The 21,027-nt window shown below is 42.1% G+C and overlaps 1 protein-coding gene across 1 annotated transcript in view; it reads right to left on the reverse strand.

The window, feature by feature from the left end:
* The window catches only part of SMAP2 (small ArfGAP2), a 48,480-nt gene extending 29,871 nt beyond the window's left edge, over positions 1-18,609 (reverse strand). The window contains exon 1 of the mRNA XM_082444737.1: positions 18,067-18,609. Coding sequence (XP_082300863.1) covers positions 18,067-18,169 — 103 coding nt within the window. The 5' untranslated portion in view covers positions 18,170-18,609. The remainder of the gene's footprint in view (positions 1-18,066) is intronic.
* Between the last annotated feature and the right edge of the window lie 2,418 nt (positions 18,610-21,027).

The raw sequence follows: 21,027 nt of genomic DNA on the forward strand, positions 1-21,027 counted from the left end.
ATAAATTAATTTAAAAAAAATTATGTGACGACAATCAAATGAAAAGGAGCTTACAAGTCAAATGAAAAATTTCCAAACTGAGCAACCCTCTTTGCAATTTGAATATTCACAGCTTGAAACTGAAATTCAAAAGCTTCAGCTGAAACTTCAAATAGTGACTGAACTACATCAAGAACATATAATGAAACTTTGCACAAAGTTAATCAAGGAGGGAATTTACTGCTTAGAAGTAAAGAAGAAACTTCCCAAAGTGTATGAAAATATCAGCAGTGTACACCCCAAGTGCAACTCCTACAGAAAGCTGGCCAAAGACCTAGAGAGAGAATTGGAAAGAAACATTTCCTTCTATCAAAGATGGATCATGTCCCATGAGAAAAAACCCTCAACAAAGTTGGCTGGCATCTCTGTTGACTGAGAGAAAGCTCAACAAGCTAAGAAAAGAAACGGTCACAGGAGACAAAATTGGCCAAAGCAGGGTTTAAATTCCAGCTTTCCCCCAGGGGCTCCTCTGCCCCGCTATTCAGCAAGCAGAGGCCCGAGAGGGTCAGGGAATCCCTCTCCTTCATCAGGTTCCCAGGGAAGGAGGAGGTCAAACCATGAGGGCTGAGGGACCCAGGGTCATGTCCAGGTTTAATTCCAGAGCAGCCACCTCCTAAATATCCACAACCATAGTAGGACATCTGCCTAATGTTTTCCGTCTTTAAAAGTCCTCTTGATTTCTCTCTTTAGTTAATGGCTGTTATTCAATTGATGCTACATTTGCTTTCACTATAATTCCTAAGATAGGGTTTAATATAATGCTTAAGAATATATTATTTCCACTTCACTGGACTCTCTAGAATTGGACAGCATACCTGCTATACTTTGGCTGCAATAAAAGATCCTCTATTATTTAAAGCATCAATTGAAGTTTGATGCGACCAGGTGGAGGCATTTGAAACAACACAGGAAATGCAACAAGCTGTCATTAAAAATCTATAAAAGTAACAATATTTATCCTTATAAATTTTGACTGGTTTTTAAAACAATGTAAAAATAAACAAACACTAAATAACAACATCCCCAGCTAATCTCAGTACTATTTTTATTGGTTTAGCCCTAAATGCATAGATTAGGGGAATTGACATTTTCCAATTTTTTGTTTCTTGTTTTTAAATTTCTCTTTAACCTCTGTTATTTTGTTTAGCAAATGCTTTGCTGTTGAAATGTTTTAAATTTTTATGAAGTCAAAATAAAAGTTTTCCCTTCTAAAAAAAACCAGTATGTTCATAGCTCTTGTTAAATGAATGCTCCCATGAGAGACCAGTATGAAAGTTGTGGTACACAGTGCTGGGCCTCCAAGTGGGAAGCCCCTCTCTTTCTGGAGAATCTTGAGTTCGGCCTGGAGGGTGAGGTCTCTGGTTATGCCAGTAACCTTAGGAAGAGGCCTGGATGCTTAACCACTGAGAAATGAGTAAAAGAGCCCTAAGTGAGCAGCCGCACAGGAAGGCTAGTTTGGCTTTATCCTCTGGGTCAAGTTCTCTAGAGAGAACATTGCTGGTGCTGGGTCCTTAGACAGTACCTTTCACATGGAGGAGGACCTGGTGCTGAAAAAAAAAAAAAAAATCAAGCAAGGTAACTAAGAATCTACACTGGTCCTATGAAGCTAAGGCAAGTGACCTCAGGATTCTGAAACAGAACAGGGACTGGGAACAAGCCGAGCGAGGTAGGATCAGAAGTTAAGCCTTCCAAGACAAGGGTGACTGTTTTTTAGTTTCATATATTTTGTGATAAGTTCCCTTTTTTTCTTTTTTAATTTTTTTATAGCTACTTTTATTTATTTATTTATTATTTATTTTTGGCTGTGTTGGGTCTTCGGTTCGTGCGAGGGCTTTCTCCAGTTGCGGCAAGCGGGGGCCACTCTTCATCGCGGTGCGCGGGCCTTTCACTATCGCGGCCCCTCCCGTTGCGGGGCACAGGCTCCAGACGCGCAGGCTCAGTAGTTGTGGCTCACGGGCCCAGCTGTTCCGTGGCATGTGGGATCCTCCCAGACCAGGGCTCGAACCCGTGTCCCCTGCACTAGCAGGCAGACTCTCAACCACTGCACCACCAGGGAAGCCCAAGTTCCCTTTTTTGTTCCCTCTTTGTACTCAAAGTTCTGAATGGTGTTAACAGGGCTAAGGGAAAAGAATCAAAGGAAGTGATTTGTGTCTATATATGAGCCAGAGCTTTAGAGCAGAGGCAGCAATGCGATGAAAGCATCGATAATCCAGAAGAAGCACCCAAAGAGGGAAAGAGAAGCAGGACACACTGGGGCCACCTGGGCAACTTTCCATCTCTACCTGTGGATTCTCTTTCCTGAATTCGTGTTTTGGAGGTTCACAGGTTTGACAAATAAGGAAAACTGGACTACTTATACTTTCTGGATCAACTTAATATTGCTCACAAATAGCTCTACGTGGGCTATTACTTCCATTTGCAAAACCTCATTTTGTGAAAATCTTGCTCCATCCACTGTCTCCATCAAGCCTTTTTTCCTTCCTCTTCTGACTCTCACAGCACTTTGTCATTCTCCTGTGGCACTCATCTATGCTTGTTCTGTTGCTGGGTTTTATATTTGTTTTTATTTTGTGAGCTCCTTTAGGTAACAACTGCCTAAGTTAGCATACTTTTTAAAAACCTAGAATGAGTATTTTTCTTATGTGGACTTGAGGTTTGAATCCCTTATTACTCAGAAAACCACACAAAGGTGATTTAAATATCTTACATAGAAAATTAGGAGGAAGGGTGTCCTTAATGTTCCTCGTAGCCTGGTTAGCTGGGATAGTTTGGCTCTAGCTAATTTCCTCTACACAAAGACCCTGCTTAAAGCATTCATGAATAAGCAAGAAGAGTGGTAGCTGAGGCATGGCTTCTCTGAAAAGGGGAGGGAGGAAATAAAAAAATAGCTGCTTTCATTGGGGGCAGGAAGGAGATTATTTGATTAGGAGCCAAACAGTGAGACTATCTCAGTACAAACAATTGTTTGGCTTGAAGGCTCCATGCGGCCAATTACTCCGGCAAAGGCTCAGCTGGAATGGAACACGGAGCCTGCCAGGACTGAGGGATAGAGACTGACACAGGCTCAAGTGTCTCAGTCACGGCTCTGGGATCCCAGAGCATCCCAGCAAGGATGCTCATAGAACACACTCTACCCCAATCAGCAAAGAGCATCATTCTGCACCCAACCCAGTCAAGAATGTGGATTGAAAAGAGATGAGAAAAAGATGACACTGGGGACAAATGTAAAGTAATTCAACCTAAAAAGAACATTTGGGGGTGGGGGAGAGATAAATTAGGACTCTGGGATTAACATATACACACTACTATATATAAGATAGATAAACAACAAGGACCTACTGTATAGCACAGGGAACTATATTCAATATCTTTTAATAACCTATAATGGAAAAGAATCTGAAAAAGAATATATATATATATATAACTGAATCAGTTTGCTGTACACCTCAAACTAACACAATGTTGTAAACTAACTACACTTCAAAAAAATGGTTAAAAATTTTTTTAAATAAAATAAAACCAACATTTTGTAGCGAAAGCAATAAGGATAAAACCCAGATCTTATAAGAGAGCTAGAACATTTCAATCACTACCTCAATGGCTTTCATCAGGCTGGGGGTTGGAGGTGTGTAGAGATGGATCGCTGAGCTAACAGCTGGGCAATCATTTCAAAGTCGGCCAGGTGGACCTGATATTTCAAAACTTGACATTATAATTAAACTAATTTCCTATCACTCATGACCTCACTTCAGGAAACAGATGTTTAACCCGATTCTCTAGAAGTTATTGTCTTCACCCCCTGGGGACATTTAGTTCTTTATGTTTTTTAAGTTACTTCCCGTTAAAGCCTTAGCTTCCTCTTTGCAACAACCAATAGCTTCTCATATTCTGAAAAAAATACTGAAGATGCAAAGGAAGCCTGCCCACTGAGGGGAGGCATATCTTTAGAAGAAGCTACCAAAGAAAGGTGACAGAGCTCTTGACCAATGAGATTGCTCTTCATCCTCCATCCCCAGGACAGGTAATAAGCAGCAGAGGACCAATATGAAAATAGATATTAAAAATAGCCACATTCAAACAGTACCACTCTTCTTTCTTTAGAGCAGTGCTTCTCAACTGAAGCAATTTTCCCCCCAAGTGGCAATGTCAATGTCTGGAGACATTTTTAGTTGTCACAACTGGCAGAAAGTTGGGGTGCTAGTGGCATCTAGTAGGTGACGCCAAGGATGCTGCTTTACCTCCTATACAGGACAACCTCTCAACAAAGAAGTATCCGAAACATCAATAGTGCTGAGAAACCATCTTGAAGCCACTTAGTTTGAAGCATGTGAGATATAAGAATATGCCAATCCTGGGCTTCCCTGGTGGCGCAGTGGTTGAGAATCTGCCTGCTAATGCAGGGGACACGGGTTCGAGCCTTGGTCTGGGAAGATCCCACATGCCGCGGAGCAACTAGGCCCGTGACCCACAGCTACTGAGCCTGCGCGTCTGGAGCCTGTGCTCCGCAACAAGAGAGGCCGCGACAGTGAGAGGCCTGCGCACCGCGATGAAGAGTGGCCCCCGCTTGCCACAACTAGAGAGGGCCCTCGCGCGGAGGCGAGGACCCAACACAGCCAAAAATAAATAAATAAATTAATTAATTAAAAAAAAAAAAAAGAAAAAGAAAACAGTCTTTGGATTCATACAACTCCAATTTCAAATAGGAGTTCTACCACTTGCCAGCTACTGGGCCTGCACCAAGTTCCCCAAACTTTAAAAAAAAAAAAAAAAAAAAAAGAATATGCCAATCCTATGGAAAAGCCATTTCTCTTGTTCTGTAACAAACAGATAAACATTTAGATACAGAATTCCAAAACTGGAAAGAACCTTAAGGATTATCTAGTCCAAGCACAGCCGGAGAATCTAAGGCCCGGGGAGGTCAAGTCATTTACCCAAGTTCGTAGAAGAAATCACCAGCTGGACTGGAATGAGAAACATCTTTCTACACCCCAAATGTGTGTTGTACATAGTAGATGCTCAATAATAGTCCCTAAATTGATATCCTATTCTTCAGGTGTTCTTTTCTCTTCTCACATACACACTCTCTGCTGCTGGAAAGCCCAAGGCCTGAGCTTGTGTGTGAAGGCTCATCCACACCCCTTCCCAGCCACGTTCCTCTTCCTCAGAGGAAGCCCAGAAGTGGAGGAGGGCGAAGAACAAGCAGCCAGGCAGAACTCGTTTTTCACTTGTTTGAAGGGAAGCTCGTGCTTTTCACACAGGCAGAGAGAGGCTTTACACAAAACCTTCCGAGTCAGCAAATGAACTCTTGTACAAGACCACAGACATGTGAACTTCTCCCTTCCACGACGGTGTGCAGCTTTCCCAACACATCAGAGGAGCCCCAACCAATGGCAAACAGATGGAAAACCAGTGCGAGTTTAACTGAATCACAACCGTATCCAAAAGCTAGAGAACTTTCAACTCTACAGAAACAGCAGAATAGAAATGAATTCTGGGACCAAAGTACAGATGGTTAGTCCAGGGACACGCAGAATGTTAGTCATCGAAACAGTCCTGGCTTAAGGGAGCAGAGCAAAAAGTGGAGATTTGCCCTTTCAAAAGAAGATATTCACTATGTTTCAAAAGCCAGGTGTTTCAGAATTGGGTATAATGAGGTACGGGTCGGAAGGTATGGTGCAAGCGGGTGGCGCAAAGATGCCAGCCGTGTGGATAGAAAGTTCCTGCAAAGGGGACATTACGCAGAGGAACTCAGGGCAGGTCTCTTGGGGAAAAAAATCGTGGCTTCGAAAGAGCCAAAGCAAGGTTCTTCAAATTAGACAAACCTGTTCCAGCAGGAACAAGGGGAGCTTCTAAAAGTGTTGCAAGGTTATGATTAATCTCTATAGCACCTGAGGACAGTGTCTAAATATTTACTCCCAGCCCACAAAAAAGGCTAAAGGACTGCTATTTCAGCCACCCGTTTTACACTCCCTGCTCCATTTCCCCTAAAATGGTGTGTCTCACTGAGACCTCCTACAGAAAGGGCAGAATACCAGCTCTGTGACTGGCTCCAGCTTTCAAGGCGGTACAGATGCCAGAGCACACAAAAGAGATGGTGCACAGAAGCAACTGCCGCAGAGCAACCTTGAGATTCACCTGCTTGGCTTCCTGCAATGTCACAGAGCTTCAAATATCTGAGTTAAGAGTATGAGGGTGACTTTCAGAAAACTAACAAGATTATGATCTGAACACGCATAACTAGAATAGTGTTCACGACGAAGACACAGACACTACGTACCCGATGCTGTGCTTTAGCTAACAGGAAAGCACAGGACTCAGTTCCTGACCTCACGAAATTCACAGTCTAAGGAAAGCTTTGTAAAACAAAAACAAAAAACAGTAGCTGTTATCCCCTTTCCACCAATGTAGGGCTTCTAATCCTCCTTCCCAGTGGACTGAGTTTAAGTGAAGGAGGCCTGTATGAACAACATAAGATGCTGATCAACGGCCCAACAGTATTTCCACATACCAAGTATATAATGTGGAAATTGCACATGAGATATAAGAATATATCTTGGCCCATCTTGCTGTGATCATGTCCCATAAATCTGTTCCTTACAGTCAAGCCGGGATTCTCCCCAGCTCTCTGGGCTCCTTGTCTCAAATATCCACTGCCATGAGGCAGTTCAAAATGAACTGCCCCCACGGCAAGGCCATCCCTACATGGGCTCCACCCAGAGGACTCCCTGACAACTCCTTAAAATTAGAGGGCCCACATAAGTACTCAACTCTGAACACATAAATAACCCATTAGTCTCACAGCAACACAAAAATTCACAATGTCTCATTATCTTATAACACTGAAAAATTAAGACCCAAGGGTCCAACAATTGGGAAAGAGTTGAGTAATGATATATTCAAACAATGGAATACAATAAAGGCATTTAAATGTTTTTAATGTCATGAAAAATGCTTATGATAAATGTTAAGCAAAACAATAATGATATAAAATTATTATAGTATAAGTGAAAATAAAAAATGGGTGATAAGGATTATATGAAATATCTTCTACATCATACTTTTTCATACTTTCCAATGATTTTCATCACAAATATGAATAACTTTCATAATGAGAAAAAATAAAGTTTTTGTTTTTTAAAGAAAAGCATCTAATGATGTTTAGCTAATAAGCACAACTGGTCTGGGAGTCTGTTCCTATGGTAACAAATTTTTTTTTGTTTTTCTTTTTTCTTTTTGGTCATCCAGCATGTGGGATCTTAGTTCCAGACTGGGGATCAAACCCCCGTCCCCTGCAGTGGAAGCGGGGAGTCTTAACCACTGGACCACCAAGGAAGTCCCTTTCTTCCCCTTATATGCATAAGAAGTCTAATGAAACTGAGCCTTATTTTTACTCTGCCCCTGATTTGAGTCACTTGTGCCTGGTGCCTATTCACAGACTAGGCTCAAAACCAAGTCAGAATGCTCAGAGGAGGTGATTTGGAATCTTCCTGATTCCAATGTTGTATTTAATGATGCCTCTTTCTCTCACATAAAAGCTAGTAACGTTAATAATAGCACTCACACTCTACGAAAGACCTTTGCTCAAAATTCTCCTCGGTCTGAAACAGTTCCTCCAACCCAACCTCTCACATCTACCTTCAGAGAGACAAAGTCCCCAGTCCTTACAGCCATTATTTCAATAAAAATGCTTTCAACACAGCAGAAGAGCCTGAATCTTTTCTTTCTTTCTTTTTCAAATCAGCCGTCACACAAATTGGTTTCCATTAGGTCCGTTGTTGCCAGCTATTTTGAACACAAGCATCATGATAAGAACAGGGAGTTTCCTTTCTATTTCTCATCAGAGGGCTTGGGTCAGTTATAACCCAAGTGGTAAAGTATCAACAAGAAAAGACACCAATGCCCCTTCCCTCACCAGCATATGATATTACCAGTTCACATGGAAAATTCTGTACGAAATTATTTTTCGAAGGCATTAGATAGAACAAAAACCGTCTAAACAATATTAAGACAAAGTTTTTAACTCAAGGCTTGAAACACTAGAGATCTCACTTCTAAATACACACACACACAGAGGGGACTTCCACTAAGATAAGAAAAGAGGAAGAAGTTAAAATTTACTCTCTGTGCACTTCAGGAAGTAACATTGTAGGATTAACATGTAAACTCACATCTAAAGATGTAAGCTCTGAGATACAGGCATGGGGATTTATGGTCTTCCCATCACTAGCAACTGCTGTGAAAGACAGTATGGCTATTTTCAATAGAGGAAAAGAAAAGGTGCTCTATTTTCTCACATCTCTATGCTGGGACAGGCTTAACAGCTACAGCTGAGAGTACATCTCCCTTCCTCCTGTATTTGCTCTACTATTTTCAACACATGATAAAATGAGAAAGTTACACATTTGTTTTTTGGGTGAGGAGAAATGACGCGAAGCCTGAGGGATCCAGGTCTCATTGTTTCCGATTAAGACATTTCTTTTTGAAAGTTTTGACTTGAAATTAAATAAGGATCAACAGAGCATGTTCCAAGTGGGCTTATGAAGTCCAGTACTTTCTAAATAAACCATATCCTACAGGTATGTAAAAATCAAACCAGAATACCCATAGGAAATATACAAATGGGGAAAAGAGGGCGATGGTCAACAAAAATGGTCAGAAAACTACTTAACATTACTTGAAAACGAAAACGAGCAGCAATAATAAAATCCCAGCAATATGTTACAAAGGTGGGATTCCAGGGCGTTTCAGCCACCCAGGAGGGAGCATGGGGGTCAAGGGGAGTGGTGGACAAACTGAAGACAACCACCAGGGCAACCTTACACTGATGGATGGCCACAGATGAAGGCAGATTTGGCTCATCTCTGGGGTTTTCCACTGGGAAGGGACCTGCAGTTCAGCCATCAATGGACCAGCATCCACAAAGCCTGTGGGGAAATATAGGATCCAGAAGAGTGGGGTAGGGAAGGAGAAAGTTTGGAAAATGGAAGAGTCAAATACAGTAGTGAAATATTGTAATTATTAAACACGAGGCTTCAAAAACGCGTAGATGTACCTCTTAAGGTAAAATGGAGTGGATGGGAACAACTGGTACTCTGGGAAGCAGGCGGATACGCTTTTTACAATACCAAATTACATTTCAATCACATCTGTGAATTACAGTAGTACCTGAGAAGAGGAAATTAATTTTTGGAGAAAAGAGAAAAACCATGAAACCTATGCAATTTTTTTTTTACCATTGGTAACTTTACTCGATGAGGGTTCCTTATCCATCGCTTCTGTGGAAAATAACAGCCTAAAAGCAAACATACACTCCACTGAAAACCCTTGTTGGCCTAGTTCCACCAATTCCATTAACGTGGCAGGCGCCCAAAGGCAGGTGACCTGATTGACAAAAAAAGCACTTCTAGAAAGTGCTAAACTTGTATCACGTAACTCATTAAACACTTTATAATCAAGGAGAAAACTAGTAGCCATAACTTGAGAAGCTTTGTCTTCAAATGGAGCGGCAGCAACCTGCCAAATAAGACAAAATATTTTTTATTTTTCAGGTTCAGTATAGAAGATAGTATGTCCAGTGATCTTACCTCTCTCACCCAGTGGTAAGCGGACTGAATCGCGGGGCGGGCGGCACAGGCAAACCGATCAAACTATTTAAAAAGATACGTGGCACAAGGAAAACTTCCTTAACGATCAAGGAAAGTCTACTCTGTACCACGTTTTAAGGCTGCAATCCTCAAAACTCTCTTTGTACGTCTTAAGTGTTACGGACTCAAAGTTTTTAGTTGTAGATGGGACAAGCTCAGTGCATACACATCATGCTTAAGGCTTCCCAGAATTAACAGGGTGGGAACTTATTTTCTGAGTAACCAAACGGTAAATTGTCCTGGTGGAGACCAAAAGTCAAATACAGATTCCACAGAAGCCGCACATCCTAATTATATAGGCAATGGCTATATAAAAGTTACACTACTTGTTACATGACTATACAAAGTTACATTACTTCCCAGGACTAATTACTGTTTCGGCAACAGTTAAGATCCTTTTGAAGCACAAGAGGTTATCTGCCTGAAAACCCTTCTTATTGCTTGTCCAAAATAACCGTTTACTTACAAGGAGAAAGAATTACATCTTGGAGATTTAAGTGCCTTTGTGCCTTTGCCTGTCTCAGCTTGGATCCTCCCCTTGCTCTACACTATCACAGGGAACTACATCTCCCAGGCTCCCTTGCCAACCGATTTCTGAGTAAGTTCCACCAATGGGAGGCACTGATGAGGAAAGGCAGGAGAAGGAGGGAAGCCAGGGTAATGCTCTCTATCTTACTTGGTCCGAGTTCCAGCTGCCACCAGACAGCTCTTCTTTCCAGGCTTCTAGCTCACAGCAGATGGCTCAGGCTTCTGGCCTTTGGTGACACCAGCACCTTCTAATTTCCTTAGGGGCCTAGGAGCTCCCAGGTGTTGCCAATCTCTGGGTTGTCTCACCACCCCATTGACCTTCTTGGCTCTTGTATCACCTATGGAAACTATTCCATATTAAATTCCCTCTGCTTGTACCACCTACAGTGCTTTCTGTTTCTCTGGAGGGTCCCTGACTTTAAAAAATATTTTAAAACTTAGCTTTCCTAAGAATTACACAAATATTCAGATAACTTATAAAGGATTTCTTCTAATAAGAAACAAAGGATTTATATTGTTCAAACAAATATTTACTGAGAGCCTGACCTGTGCCAACCATTGTTCTAGGTGCCAGGAATACTATAGTGAACAAAACAGGCACAAAACCCCTGCCCTCATGGAGCTTACATTCTAGTGGATGTGTTAACTGTAGCAAGTTACAATTTTAAGAAGTTAACTAGCAGAGGAATATTTCTTTAAAAATAGAGAATATTTTTTTAGATATATTTTAGATATATTTTAAAATATTTTTAGATTTTTTTAGATATTTGTTAGATATATTTAAAAATAGAGAATATTTCTTTAAAAATAATTCACTTTGGTAAAAGTGAATTAACTTTAAGGGGTTCTACTCTACATAGACTTGGTTCCTACCTTTTCAATGTGGTATGCTGAACTGTCACACTCCAGGGGCCAACACAGAACTTTTCAAAGTTAGTATCTACTTAAACTGGCCACTTGCTCAAACAGAAGTATAACTGTGATAAGGATTTAAGCAGACACAATGACAAAAGTTAGGCACTGTATGCTTAGAATGTAAAACACATGTGTGTTTTATGCAGATTCTTGCTGGGCATCTTTTTCACAGGGGATATCATTTGGAGGAATTGAGTCTGAGTCCATTTAATAAGTCACTTTATCTCTTCCTTATGGCACAGGTAGCTTCCAACATAACATACAAAGCCAGCTGCAATGTTCATAACGAGTAACGTGTTGTGGTCTCCAGCTGCATGACATTATTTCCAAGATGGAATTTTCAGGCAGAACAGAAACCGACAATGACTCACGTGGTGAACAGTAATATAGACAACTGTGCCCAAGAAAGCTGCCACCTACATACCATAATGACATCAGATGAAAAATGCAGAAAGAAGGAAATTTTCTGATTTATTTAAAAGCAGTAGATTTGTTGAAAGGTATACTGAGAGATGTGGCTGCAACTGCCTGTGTACACATCCTAAGCACTGAACAACCAAGGGCACACTCAAATATTCAACACCCTTAGACTGCTTGAGTATGAGAGCACGCTCAGCCTCAAAATTCAACGTCACCAACTCCAGAAATGGCATGACATCTACTGCTGACATTTCACTAGACTTCTCTAAGATAGTTTAATGTACTCATGAGGGTACACTTCCATGGAGATCTAGTGGGCACGATCCTCAGACCTTCCTTACTACTCAGCAGTTAGAGAACATTTCATGTTTGCAATATTTATAATTCCATTTGAGTAGCAGGTGGACTTCCAATACTAGGGGCTTCTTACACAACAGGGAGTCTAAAGCATATTCATAATCTCAATGCCATACGGCAAGTCAACAACAGAGCTAGGATTTTAACCTTAGGGGTCTCTGCCTACCTTATCCCTTGCCAATCCCCAACATGTAGTGAGAATATACTAAAGAATCTCACACACACACATACACACACACACACACACACACACACACACACACACACACACACGGTATAGCACATCTTGGAGACTATACGCACGGTACAGCACATCTTGGCTACTGCACATTCTGCTTCCTCTGCCTGGAATGCCCTAAATTCACCTGACAAAGTCATGTTTATCATTCAAGACATAGCCTACTTGTCTCTCTGAGCCATGACTTCCTAGGCAGACTTTCTTGCTTTCTTCAATGCTTTCATTTCTCCCTGTACACAATCCTACAATGATAATCACTACATTGCATCATTTATCTGCTTACACATCTGCTTGCCCATTAGACTATAAAATCCTTGAAACCAAAGGCCCTATCTTTTAATCTACATGTCTTGGTATAGTGTCTGACACAAAGCAGGTGCTTAAGAACTATTTTCTGAATGAATATATGTAGTGTGGGATTGTACTCTCAGGCTTGCAAAGAGTTCTTAAAAGATAAGGCATTTTGTACTCTCTATCCCACTGCCACTGGATAATGACAAGGAGAACAAATAGGAAAGTATCTCCCAGAGAACAGGTTTAACAAGTTGATATTAAAAGACAACTTAATGGGGACTTTTATAAATTACTTTCAGTAAAACTGTGTCAACCTAACTACAACTGTCAGAGTTAAGGTGCATTAGCTGTAAAAAGCCAGAAGGTTATTTGATCTTGGCTGGAGAAGGGTGTTTAACAACTAGAGATGGAAGGAAAATTCCTTCTGTTGTCCAGATCTGATGCAATTTTTAAAAATCTCTTAAGAGGTGCCACAGATACAGCTAAAATAATTTAAAATTGATAGGAATGTTCATTTCTAAGGAATGATATTTAACAGGCAATGATTTAGCTATTGACAGAAAACAAATGTAAAGCAAAGCTAGAGATTAATTTACCAGAGTTAAAATTTAATATTAAAAAAACTAATATTAAAAGACTAATATTAAAAAAAAAATGTCTACAGAAAGATTCCCTGATCTAACCTTTCATACAACTTTGAAGAGTCAGGAAACATCCAGAGACCATCCTCAAGGGTACCATAAAGTCCTATAGGAAATGGTTTTGGCTTAAAAACTAGGTGGTTTTTTATTCGGTGAGTTATTCAGTGAGTCATTCTAACTGTGGCTTCCAGTAACTAGAGTATTTAAGGGAATAAAGTCTGAAAGTGAAATGAATAAAATCAAGACAAAATAAACAAGTTCAGCAATGGTAATAATAAATAATGCTTACATTTGTGTAACACTTTAGTTTACGAGGCATTTTTATTTTTCAAATGAGGAAAATTAAACTGAGAAAGGTAGTGTGCTGAAGGTCACAAAGCTAAAAGAAGCAGAGTAATGGAGTTTAACCGTATGTTCCAACATCAAAAGTCTACAGCTCTGATTCTTTGCCACCTGAAAGGTGAGCCTACCTGTGCTATGGATGGGCCTAGGACACTTTCTAAGATGACTTCAATGAGAGTAGATGTTTCCAAATCACTTACGCATGTCTTTCAACTTAATACCCTGAAAGAATGGGGACGCTCTTTAACGTGCATGGAGAGGGAACCTCCATGCCCTCCACATTATACTGTGGACTGAAAAATGCCAGGTGCCATGAACTGTGGGTAACATGCTGCTATTTGCATAAAAGCACTGAAAAGAAATATATTTAAATGTAGTTTTTTTGTCCATACATATATTAACTCTTAAAAGTCACATAAGAAATTACTAACAGTGGTTACTTCCAGAAGCACCGGAAAATGGTGGCTAAGGGATCAGGGACAGGAACACCACTTTTCACTGTACATATTCCCTTTTGAACTTTTTGAATTCTGAACCACATGAAAGTGGTTTTGCAAAAAGTGAATTGAAATTTAAGAATACATAATGGGAGTTGGAACAAAGGCAATGGTTAGGTGATTCAAAGCGAAACATTTCAGAAATGGGATGTAGCAGAAGAACAGAGAAGTAAAAAGGTATTACAAAGTTTTTGTCAGACTCCAGAATTCCATGTGGTATCTCACAGTTGGAAGTAAATATTCCTCAAGACCATCAAATTTCTTCCATTCTAATTCTTTGCTCATTAAACAGCTCTCAAGTTTTCACTAACCTTGATACTGAGAAAGGAGTGTCCCAACAGTGGATATAAGTATTCAGGTCATCAGAAAGGTAGATCCTTTCATGGTAAATAAGATAGTGTCCAGTTTAAACAAGTCTTTTGTTGTTCCACGGCATGTGGGATCTTCCTGGACCAGGGCTCAAACCCGTGTCCCCTGCATTGGCAGGCGGATTCTTAACCACTGCGCCACCAGGGAAGTTCTAAACCAGTCTTTGACGAGGTTGATTAGGGGTTATTCTAGCCACACTGATAAAATATGCAACTGCAGAGCTAAAGACTAAACCTTAGACCAGTATAACCCCACCAAGGGTCTATCCAAAAACGGGACCTGGCCTCAACTAGATGGAATTAACCATTAACATATCTGAAATTTCCAGTATGTTTGTCCTCTGTTCTTCCACAACTTAAGTCAGTCCAAAATTTTACCCTAAAGGTCACAATAACTTAAGGGCTTTGGGTGATGAAACCACATCTTTCAGCCTAAAGCAAGTCACAGCATTTTTTTTAAAGGCAATACCAAAGCAGCCTCCGTTCCCACACAGAAATTATTTCAATGCCTTAGAGGTACCGGAAACTGGTGAGTCTCATGCTCAAGAGAGTTAAAAAACCCCAGGACCAACAAAACTTGTACTATACAAAGAGAACACATGATTATTCTCTATTCTGATGTTCAAATTACATATCTAAAGATAATATCATTCTTAAATCAGTTTAAGTTTTTTTTTTTGTTTTTTTTTTTTATTTATGGTTGTGTTGGGTCTTCGTTTCTGTGCGAGGGCTTTCTGTAGTTGTGGCAAGCGGAAGCCACTCTTCATCGCGGTGCGCGGGCCTCTCACTATCGCGGCCTCTCTTGTTGTGGAGCACAGGCTCTAGACGCGCAGGCTCAGTAATTGTGGCTCACGGGCCTAGTTGCTCCGCGGCATGTGGGATCTTCCCAGACCAGGGCTCGAACCCGTGTCCCCTGCATTGGCAGGCAGATTCTCAACCACTGCGCCACCAGGGAAGCCCAAGATTTTTTTAAAAAAGATTTATTGCCAGAGTTATTTTGGAACATTACAAAAATACCTGCTCAGAGGTCTGCAGTTCAGGGCTACATCATCTGATTTCATATTAATGGATTAGCAAGCAGTCACTCACCAGGTCCTATACAATTAAGCTCTCAGTTTTCTAAGGAAGAAAGGACATGAGACCTACAGATAAATACTCAAGTACAAACCTCATTTTAGCCTACAGCTTTAAAATTCCTCCTCCCACTAAATGTATTATTATTATTTATTTTTACCAGAGCTGAACAGCTAACTTAATCTACAGATGCAAGTGTTTCTTCCTTCCATGGTCTGACATTTGTCCACATGATGATTACAACAACTAAAATCAGGAAAAAGGAGAGGGAAAATGAGTAAAAGGAGTTGAAAGAGTGGAAGGGGCTAGCTTATTCACAAACTGGATAAACTGAGGCCACAACAAATGTCTTAACTGAAAGATGACTGACTGACACATTGTCATCTCCTTTTTAATACAATGGCCGAGTCACTGAAGCCACCAAGCCAAAACGTAAAGCTAATTTGTGAAAAGAAATTGTTTCAGAAACCAGGATTCTATTATCAAGAGCAGTTAATAAAGTTTACAGGCCAGCAGTTACTAGCTCTCATTAAGAATGAATTGACTAATGTTTTATTACCTGATCCCCAGTAATTCTGTTGATAAAGAGCAACGGAAAATTTGGAGGAAGAAGTGATGAATCAACCTCTCTTCCATGTGCTATATTTTATAGGAATATGAGTAAGTATAAGAGTGGTATGCAAAATAGGGGATGAGGGTGGTACTAATCATCAAAATGGCATCTGACTCCCCAAATGTAGCAATGCTCACTCCAGTGGGTTGCTTCACTGTGACTCAAGATCTGTCAACTGAGGACACAAGGGAATTTGAGTAAAACCAAGAGATATACTCTTAAATTTTAAACCGAATCTTCCGATAGATCTAGCACAAGATCTCACAAGAGTCAACTATAAGAAATTAACTTACTCAACGTAAATTGATTCTAAAGTACTTTTTAAAATGAATTATTGCCAATGCAAAAATTCAGGAGAGAAGCCTGGGGACCTGCTTTCCTAATGGCACATGCCATTTATCCATTGGTAAAGGCTACTAAAATATACTACAAGGTGTCCAAATCAAAGTATCTGTCTCCTGTTCTCCTAAATAACCTTACTTCTTGGACTTCCCTGGTGGTATCTGTCTCCTGTTCTCCTTAAATAACCTTACTTCTCGGACTTCCCTGGTGGCACAGTGGTTAAGAATCCGCCTGCCAATGCAGGGGACACGGGTTCGAGCCCTGGCCCGGGAAGATCCCACACGCCATGGAGCAACTAAGCCTGTGCACCACAACTACTGAGGCTGCGCTCTAGAGCCCGCGAGCCATAACTGCTGAGCCCGTGTGCCACAACTACTGAAGCTCACGTGCCTAGAGCCTGTGCTCCCAGCAAGAGAAGCCACCACACTGAGAAGCCCGCGCACCTCAACGAAGAGTAGTCCCCGCTTGCCGCAACCGGAGAAAAGTCCGCGTGCAGCAACGAAGATCCAACGCAGCCAAAAATAAAAACAAACAAACAAAAACAAAACAAAAACCTTACTTCTCTAAAATAAAAGGTAATTAAGTGAAAGCATTAATTAAGCATGTACTTCCTTTCTCAATATTGATAAATACAAATACATTTGAACCTTTGTTGTGTGCTATACGCCCAACATGCTATATGGCAAACAATCCAGGTAAATTCACTGCATTATGAACAAAAGTAAATTAACAATAGCTCCCAAAATATATCCCTTTCTACCCAAACCAAAAAGGAAAAGAATTTTCCTAACTTCTCCAATTTATATTCCAAAGAATTCAGAAAGAAAATAAGGAAACAAAATATTTATAATCTATCAATTTCGAGTGCAAATATTTCACTAATAACCAAGCTTTCGTAGCATACTGATTTGTAATTGTATCAAATCATGAATCTTTGAGGGCACAGAAAACAAAGACTAAATGGCTCTGCCAGTCTACAACGGTCATATTTCACCTATAGAAGGATGATGGCCATGAAAGCAACAAATTCGATGTATCCCTTGCTTCCTCCTCCGCACTGATTAAACCAATCCTGCACTACAGACACAGTCTGCTAGTTTCTGCCACCACACACACATCAGGCCTCCAACACACTCCACAAGCCAGGGCTAGGCTGTCTAGAAGTCCGCACTGTGTCACTGCATAAGGCAGTTCCCCCCTCCACACATCCAAAAAGAGGAAAGCCACCTAAGCGCTCTGTCAGATCTCAGCAAGGCTGTAAAATGACAGATGGAACTGCTAACCAAATAGCAGGCAGCGACGCTCACCACCTTTAAAAATCATTTAAGCAGTTTTCCTCCCCGTCATCTCGCGTCTCCCTGCCCCCCCCCCACCCCCGCGCGCACCACCGCAGTTCGCCCCCAGCTTTGCAAGCGGAAGGCTGCGAGCTCTGGGCTGCCTCTGGACTGACAGTCGGCCCAGAACTCATTCAGAGCCCTGAAATACAGACATTCTCACCTGCACACACCACGCCACTTCCACCCACACCACTACCGCCCCACCCCCCAACCACACGCACTCGCCCTCGCAACCTCTCCCCACACCAATCCCGGCGCCGCAGAACACCTAGCAGCCTCATCAGCAACGGTAGCACGCGTTACCATTTAGATGATCCGGGCCACCTAAGCTCCAGAGACCGCCCCCTCCCCACACAGGCCACCTCCCCCGCGCCGCCCGGAGGCTGGACCCCTCGCCCGCCAGGTGGGATGTGCTACCTTTAGACTGGCAGTCCGCACAAAACTTGTTATCCTCCTCCAGCAGCAGGTTGGCTAGGACCGCCTGGTACCGATCCACGTCCTTCACCGATTTGCCCGTCATGGCCAGGGTGCCGGCGGGGGCAGAGGGCGACGCGCCCTCCTCGCCCCCAGAAACCCCTGCCTCAGTTCGGAGGTGAGGACTCCTGGTCCCCCGCCCAGGGGCACCTCCTGAGCGGGGGAGAGCCCTCTCCCACCGCCCGGCCCAGCACCCCTTCTCGGGTCAGCCGCGCCCGCCCCCCACTCTGCAGCCCCTCAGCGTGGCGCCCCCTGGCGGGCTTAGGGAAAGACCCAGGTCCCGACGAGGCTGCCGGACCAGGCAGGGACCCTCAGCCCAGGCAAGGGGGGCGCTCAGGCCTCCTGCGTGCCGGGCGCAGAGACGACCCCCAGGCCTGCCTGTCTGCGAGCCGTGCGTCCCGCGCCTCGGTTTCCCTGGCAGCTGCTGCCAGCCCTGCCACCACCTCTGCCGCCTACTTCCGGCAGCTCTTCCTCTCCTCCTCCACCCCTCCCAGCCCGCGCATGCGCCCCGCCCCCACCGCTTCGGACTGGGCTCTTCCCTCCGCTCCGCCTCTCAGGAACCAATCGGGGCAGAAGTGAGGGGCGGGGCTTGGGTGGGGCGGAGGGGGAAGTGGGCCCGCCCCCTGCATGTCCTTGGAAAAGAATGAATGGAGCCGGCGGAAAGCGAGTGGAGAGAGTAGAGGCAAGCGAAGGGAAACAATTAACATTAGCTGAGCTCTTACTATGTGCCAGGCGCTGTGCTAAGCGCTTTATATGCATTATCCCAATATAATCCCAAAACCTCTCTACGAGTTAAATATTTACCATCCTTATGTAACGTGGTGCTTGTGAATACTCCAAAGTCCTCCAGCTTATTCTTTCCTTCAACAGCCAAATAGAAGGGCCCAACCTCCTAACCCAGGATAAGAGGACATCACAACCTCCCCAACTTTTCAGAGGATTCTGGTTACCTCTCACTTGGAATGCATGCTCCTGCTGAATTCCTGGTCCCCCTGTTCATTAGGTCTCCTCTTGTGATTACTGACATCTTTGGGCATTGTTTTGCCTGGTGCCTAGACACTTCCTTGTTTCATTCCTCAATCCTCCCCAAATAGTGCAGTTTTGTGCAGCAGACCTTTGCTGAAGGTTATTTGGAGAGGTGGGGTGGAGAGGAGGGGTAATTACAGTAAAAGAATAGGTAACTACTTTAAAATGATTATTAAACACCACTGTCCAAAGCCACCCTCACTACAGAGTGTAGTAAGTACAGAATTTCTCAATGGCTGTCCTTTTCTTTAGGGACCCACCTGCCATCTGGCAAATGTTTTTGTTCACTCATTCCGTTCATTCATTGGCTTAGCAGATTGTTACTGAGAAACTTTTAAGTATCAGGCACTGTCCTGGGGGGAGGGGGAACAACATGATTCAATTAGTGGTTTTAAAAGGTCACTGCTGCTATGGGAAGAATGGATCAGGGAAGCTGGTAAGACCAGATGCTCAGAGTTATCTTATCTCTAGGCAAACTCTCCTCCATCTCTTTACTTTCCCCCAAACATCAGGATGCCCTCAAAACTTTCATCAGAGGAAAACTAAAATTTTGTATTACTTTATCAATCAAAACAATTTGATTCTCTGTCTAAAGCTCTTTCCTTCTAAGCCTAAGGAGATTTGACTTTCATAAACACAAAAGTTCATTAAGGTATTTTTCCTAAACAAACTCTCAGTTCTTTCTCTAGAAGGAATTCTGCCTTCCTCCTAAGCTAATTTTCTCAACCTATATCCCATTTGTAATCATTTTTCTTACTTTAACTTACTTAAATTTCCTTATTTTAACACCTATTTTACAAATGAGCAAACTGAGAGTTAGAATAATAAACTCCTTCATCTAGGGAGTAGTAAAGCTGGGATTTTTAACCTAGATCTCTATGATTCCAGAGCCTTAGTACTATCAGAGTTTTTGCTTATGTTATATATTATAATCCTCAGAAAACCGCATCAGGATAGGTATTAACATAATCATTTTTCAAAAAATGATGAAACAGAGTCTCAAGTTGATGAAAGAAAGGCTCAAGATTACCCAGTTAATTGTGATCATTGTGCCTTAGTTCAAATTCTCCTCATCTTCATCTCTGCACTATGCAAATAGCCTTCCTGCCTTAGTCTAACCTTAGTTAATTTGATCCTTCACCCCACTCTTTGGAGAGAGCTTTCTAAATGGCAAATCTGGTTGACTAACGCTCCTTATTAAAAACCCTTTAGTGGCTCTCCATGATCTATGAGAGTGCTTCTCAAAATTCCCCATCTAGAGAGAGATTGCCTAGTCTGGTGGTTAAGCACACAGACTATGGGACCAGAATGACTGGATTTAAATCTTTTAAAGCTTTAAAAGAGCTTTACCACTTACTATCTGTATGACTTTTATCATGTAACTTAACCTCTCTGTGTAAAATGTGTATGATAATGATTTTAAACCCACCTATTTCATAGGATTTTTGTGAAGCTTAACTGAGATAATGCCTGTAATATATTTAGAATAGCTCTTGGCACTCAGTGAGCGATAGACAATTAATGCTCTTCACTAAATATCTCTGGCTTTCTGCCTTCTGGGTGCATGGTAGGGTTTTATTTTCATGGCCCTCTTATGGTTGGGTGTGGCCAATGAGTTTGAGCAGAAAGGATATGTGTCACTTCATGCCTGAAGCATTTATTTACTGCTTTGAGACTCCTCGGATTCTCTTTCCCTCTGCATGGAAACCATCAACGTTCAAGATGGTGGTTGTCTTAGTACCATAACAGAATACCATAGACTGGGTGGCTTATAAACAGACATTTATTTCTCACAGTTCTGAGACTGGGAAGTACAAGGGCAAGGCACCAAAAGATTCTGTGAGAGCCCACTTCCTGGTTCACAGCAGGGGACTTAGC

This window comes from Balaenoptera physalus (assembly GCF_965194825.1).
Source record: "Balaenoptera physalus genome assembly, chromosome: 1".
In the NCBI taxonomy this organism is placed as follows: Eukaryota; Metazoa; Chordata; class Mammalia; order Artiodactyla; family Balaenopteridae; genus Balaenoptera; species Balaenoptera physalus.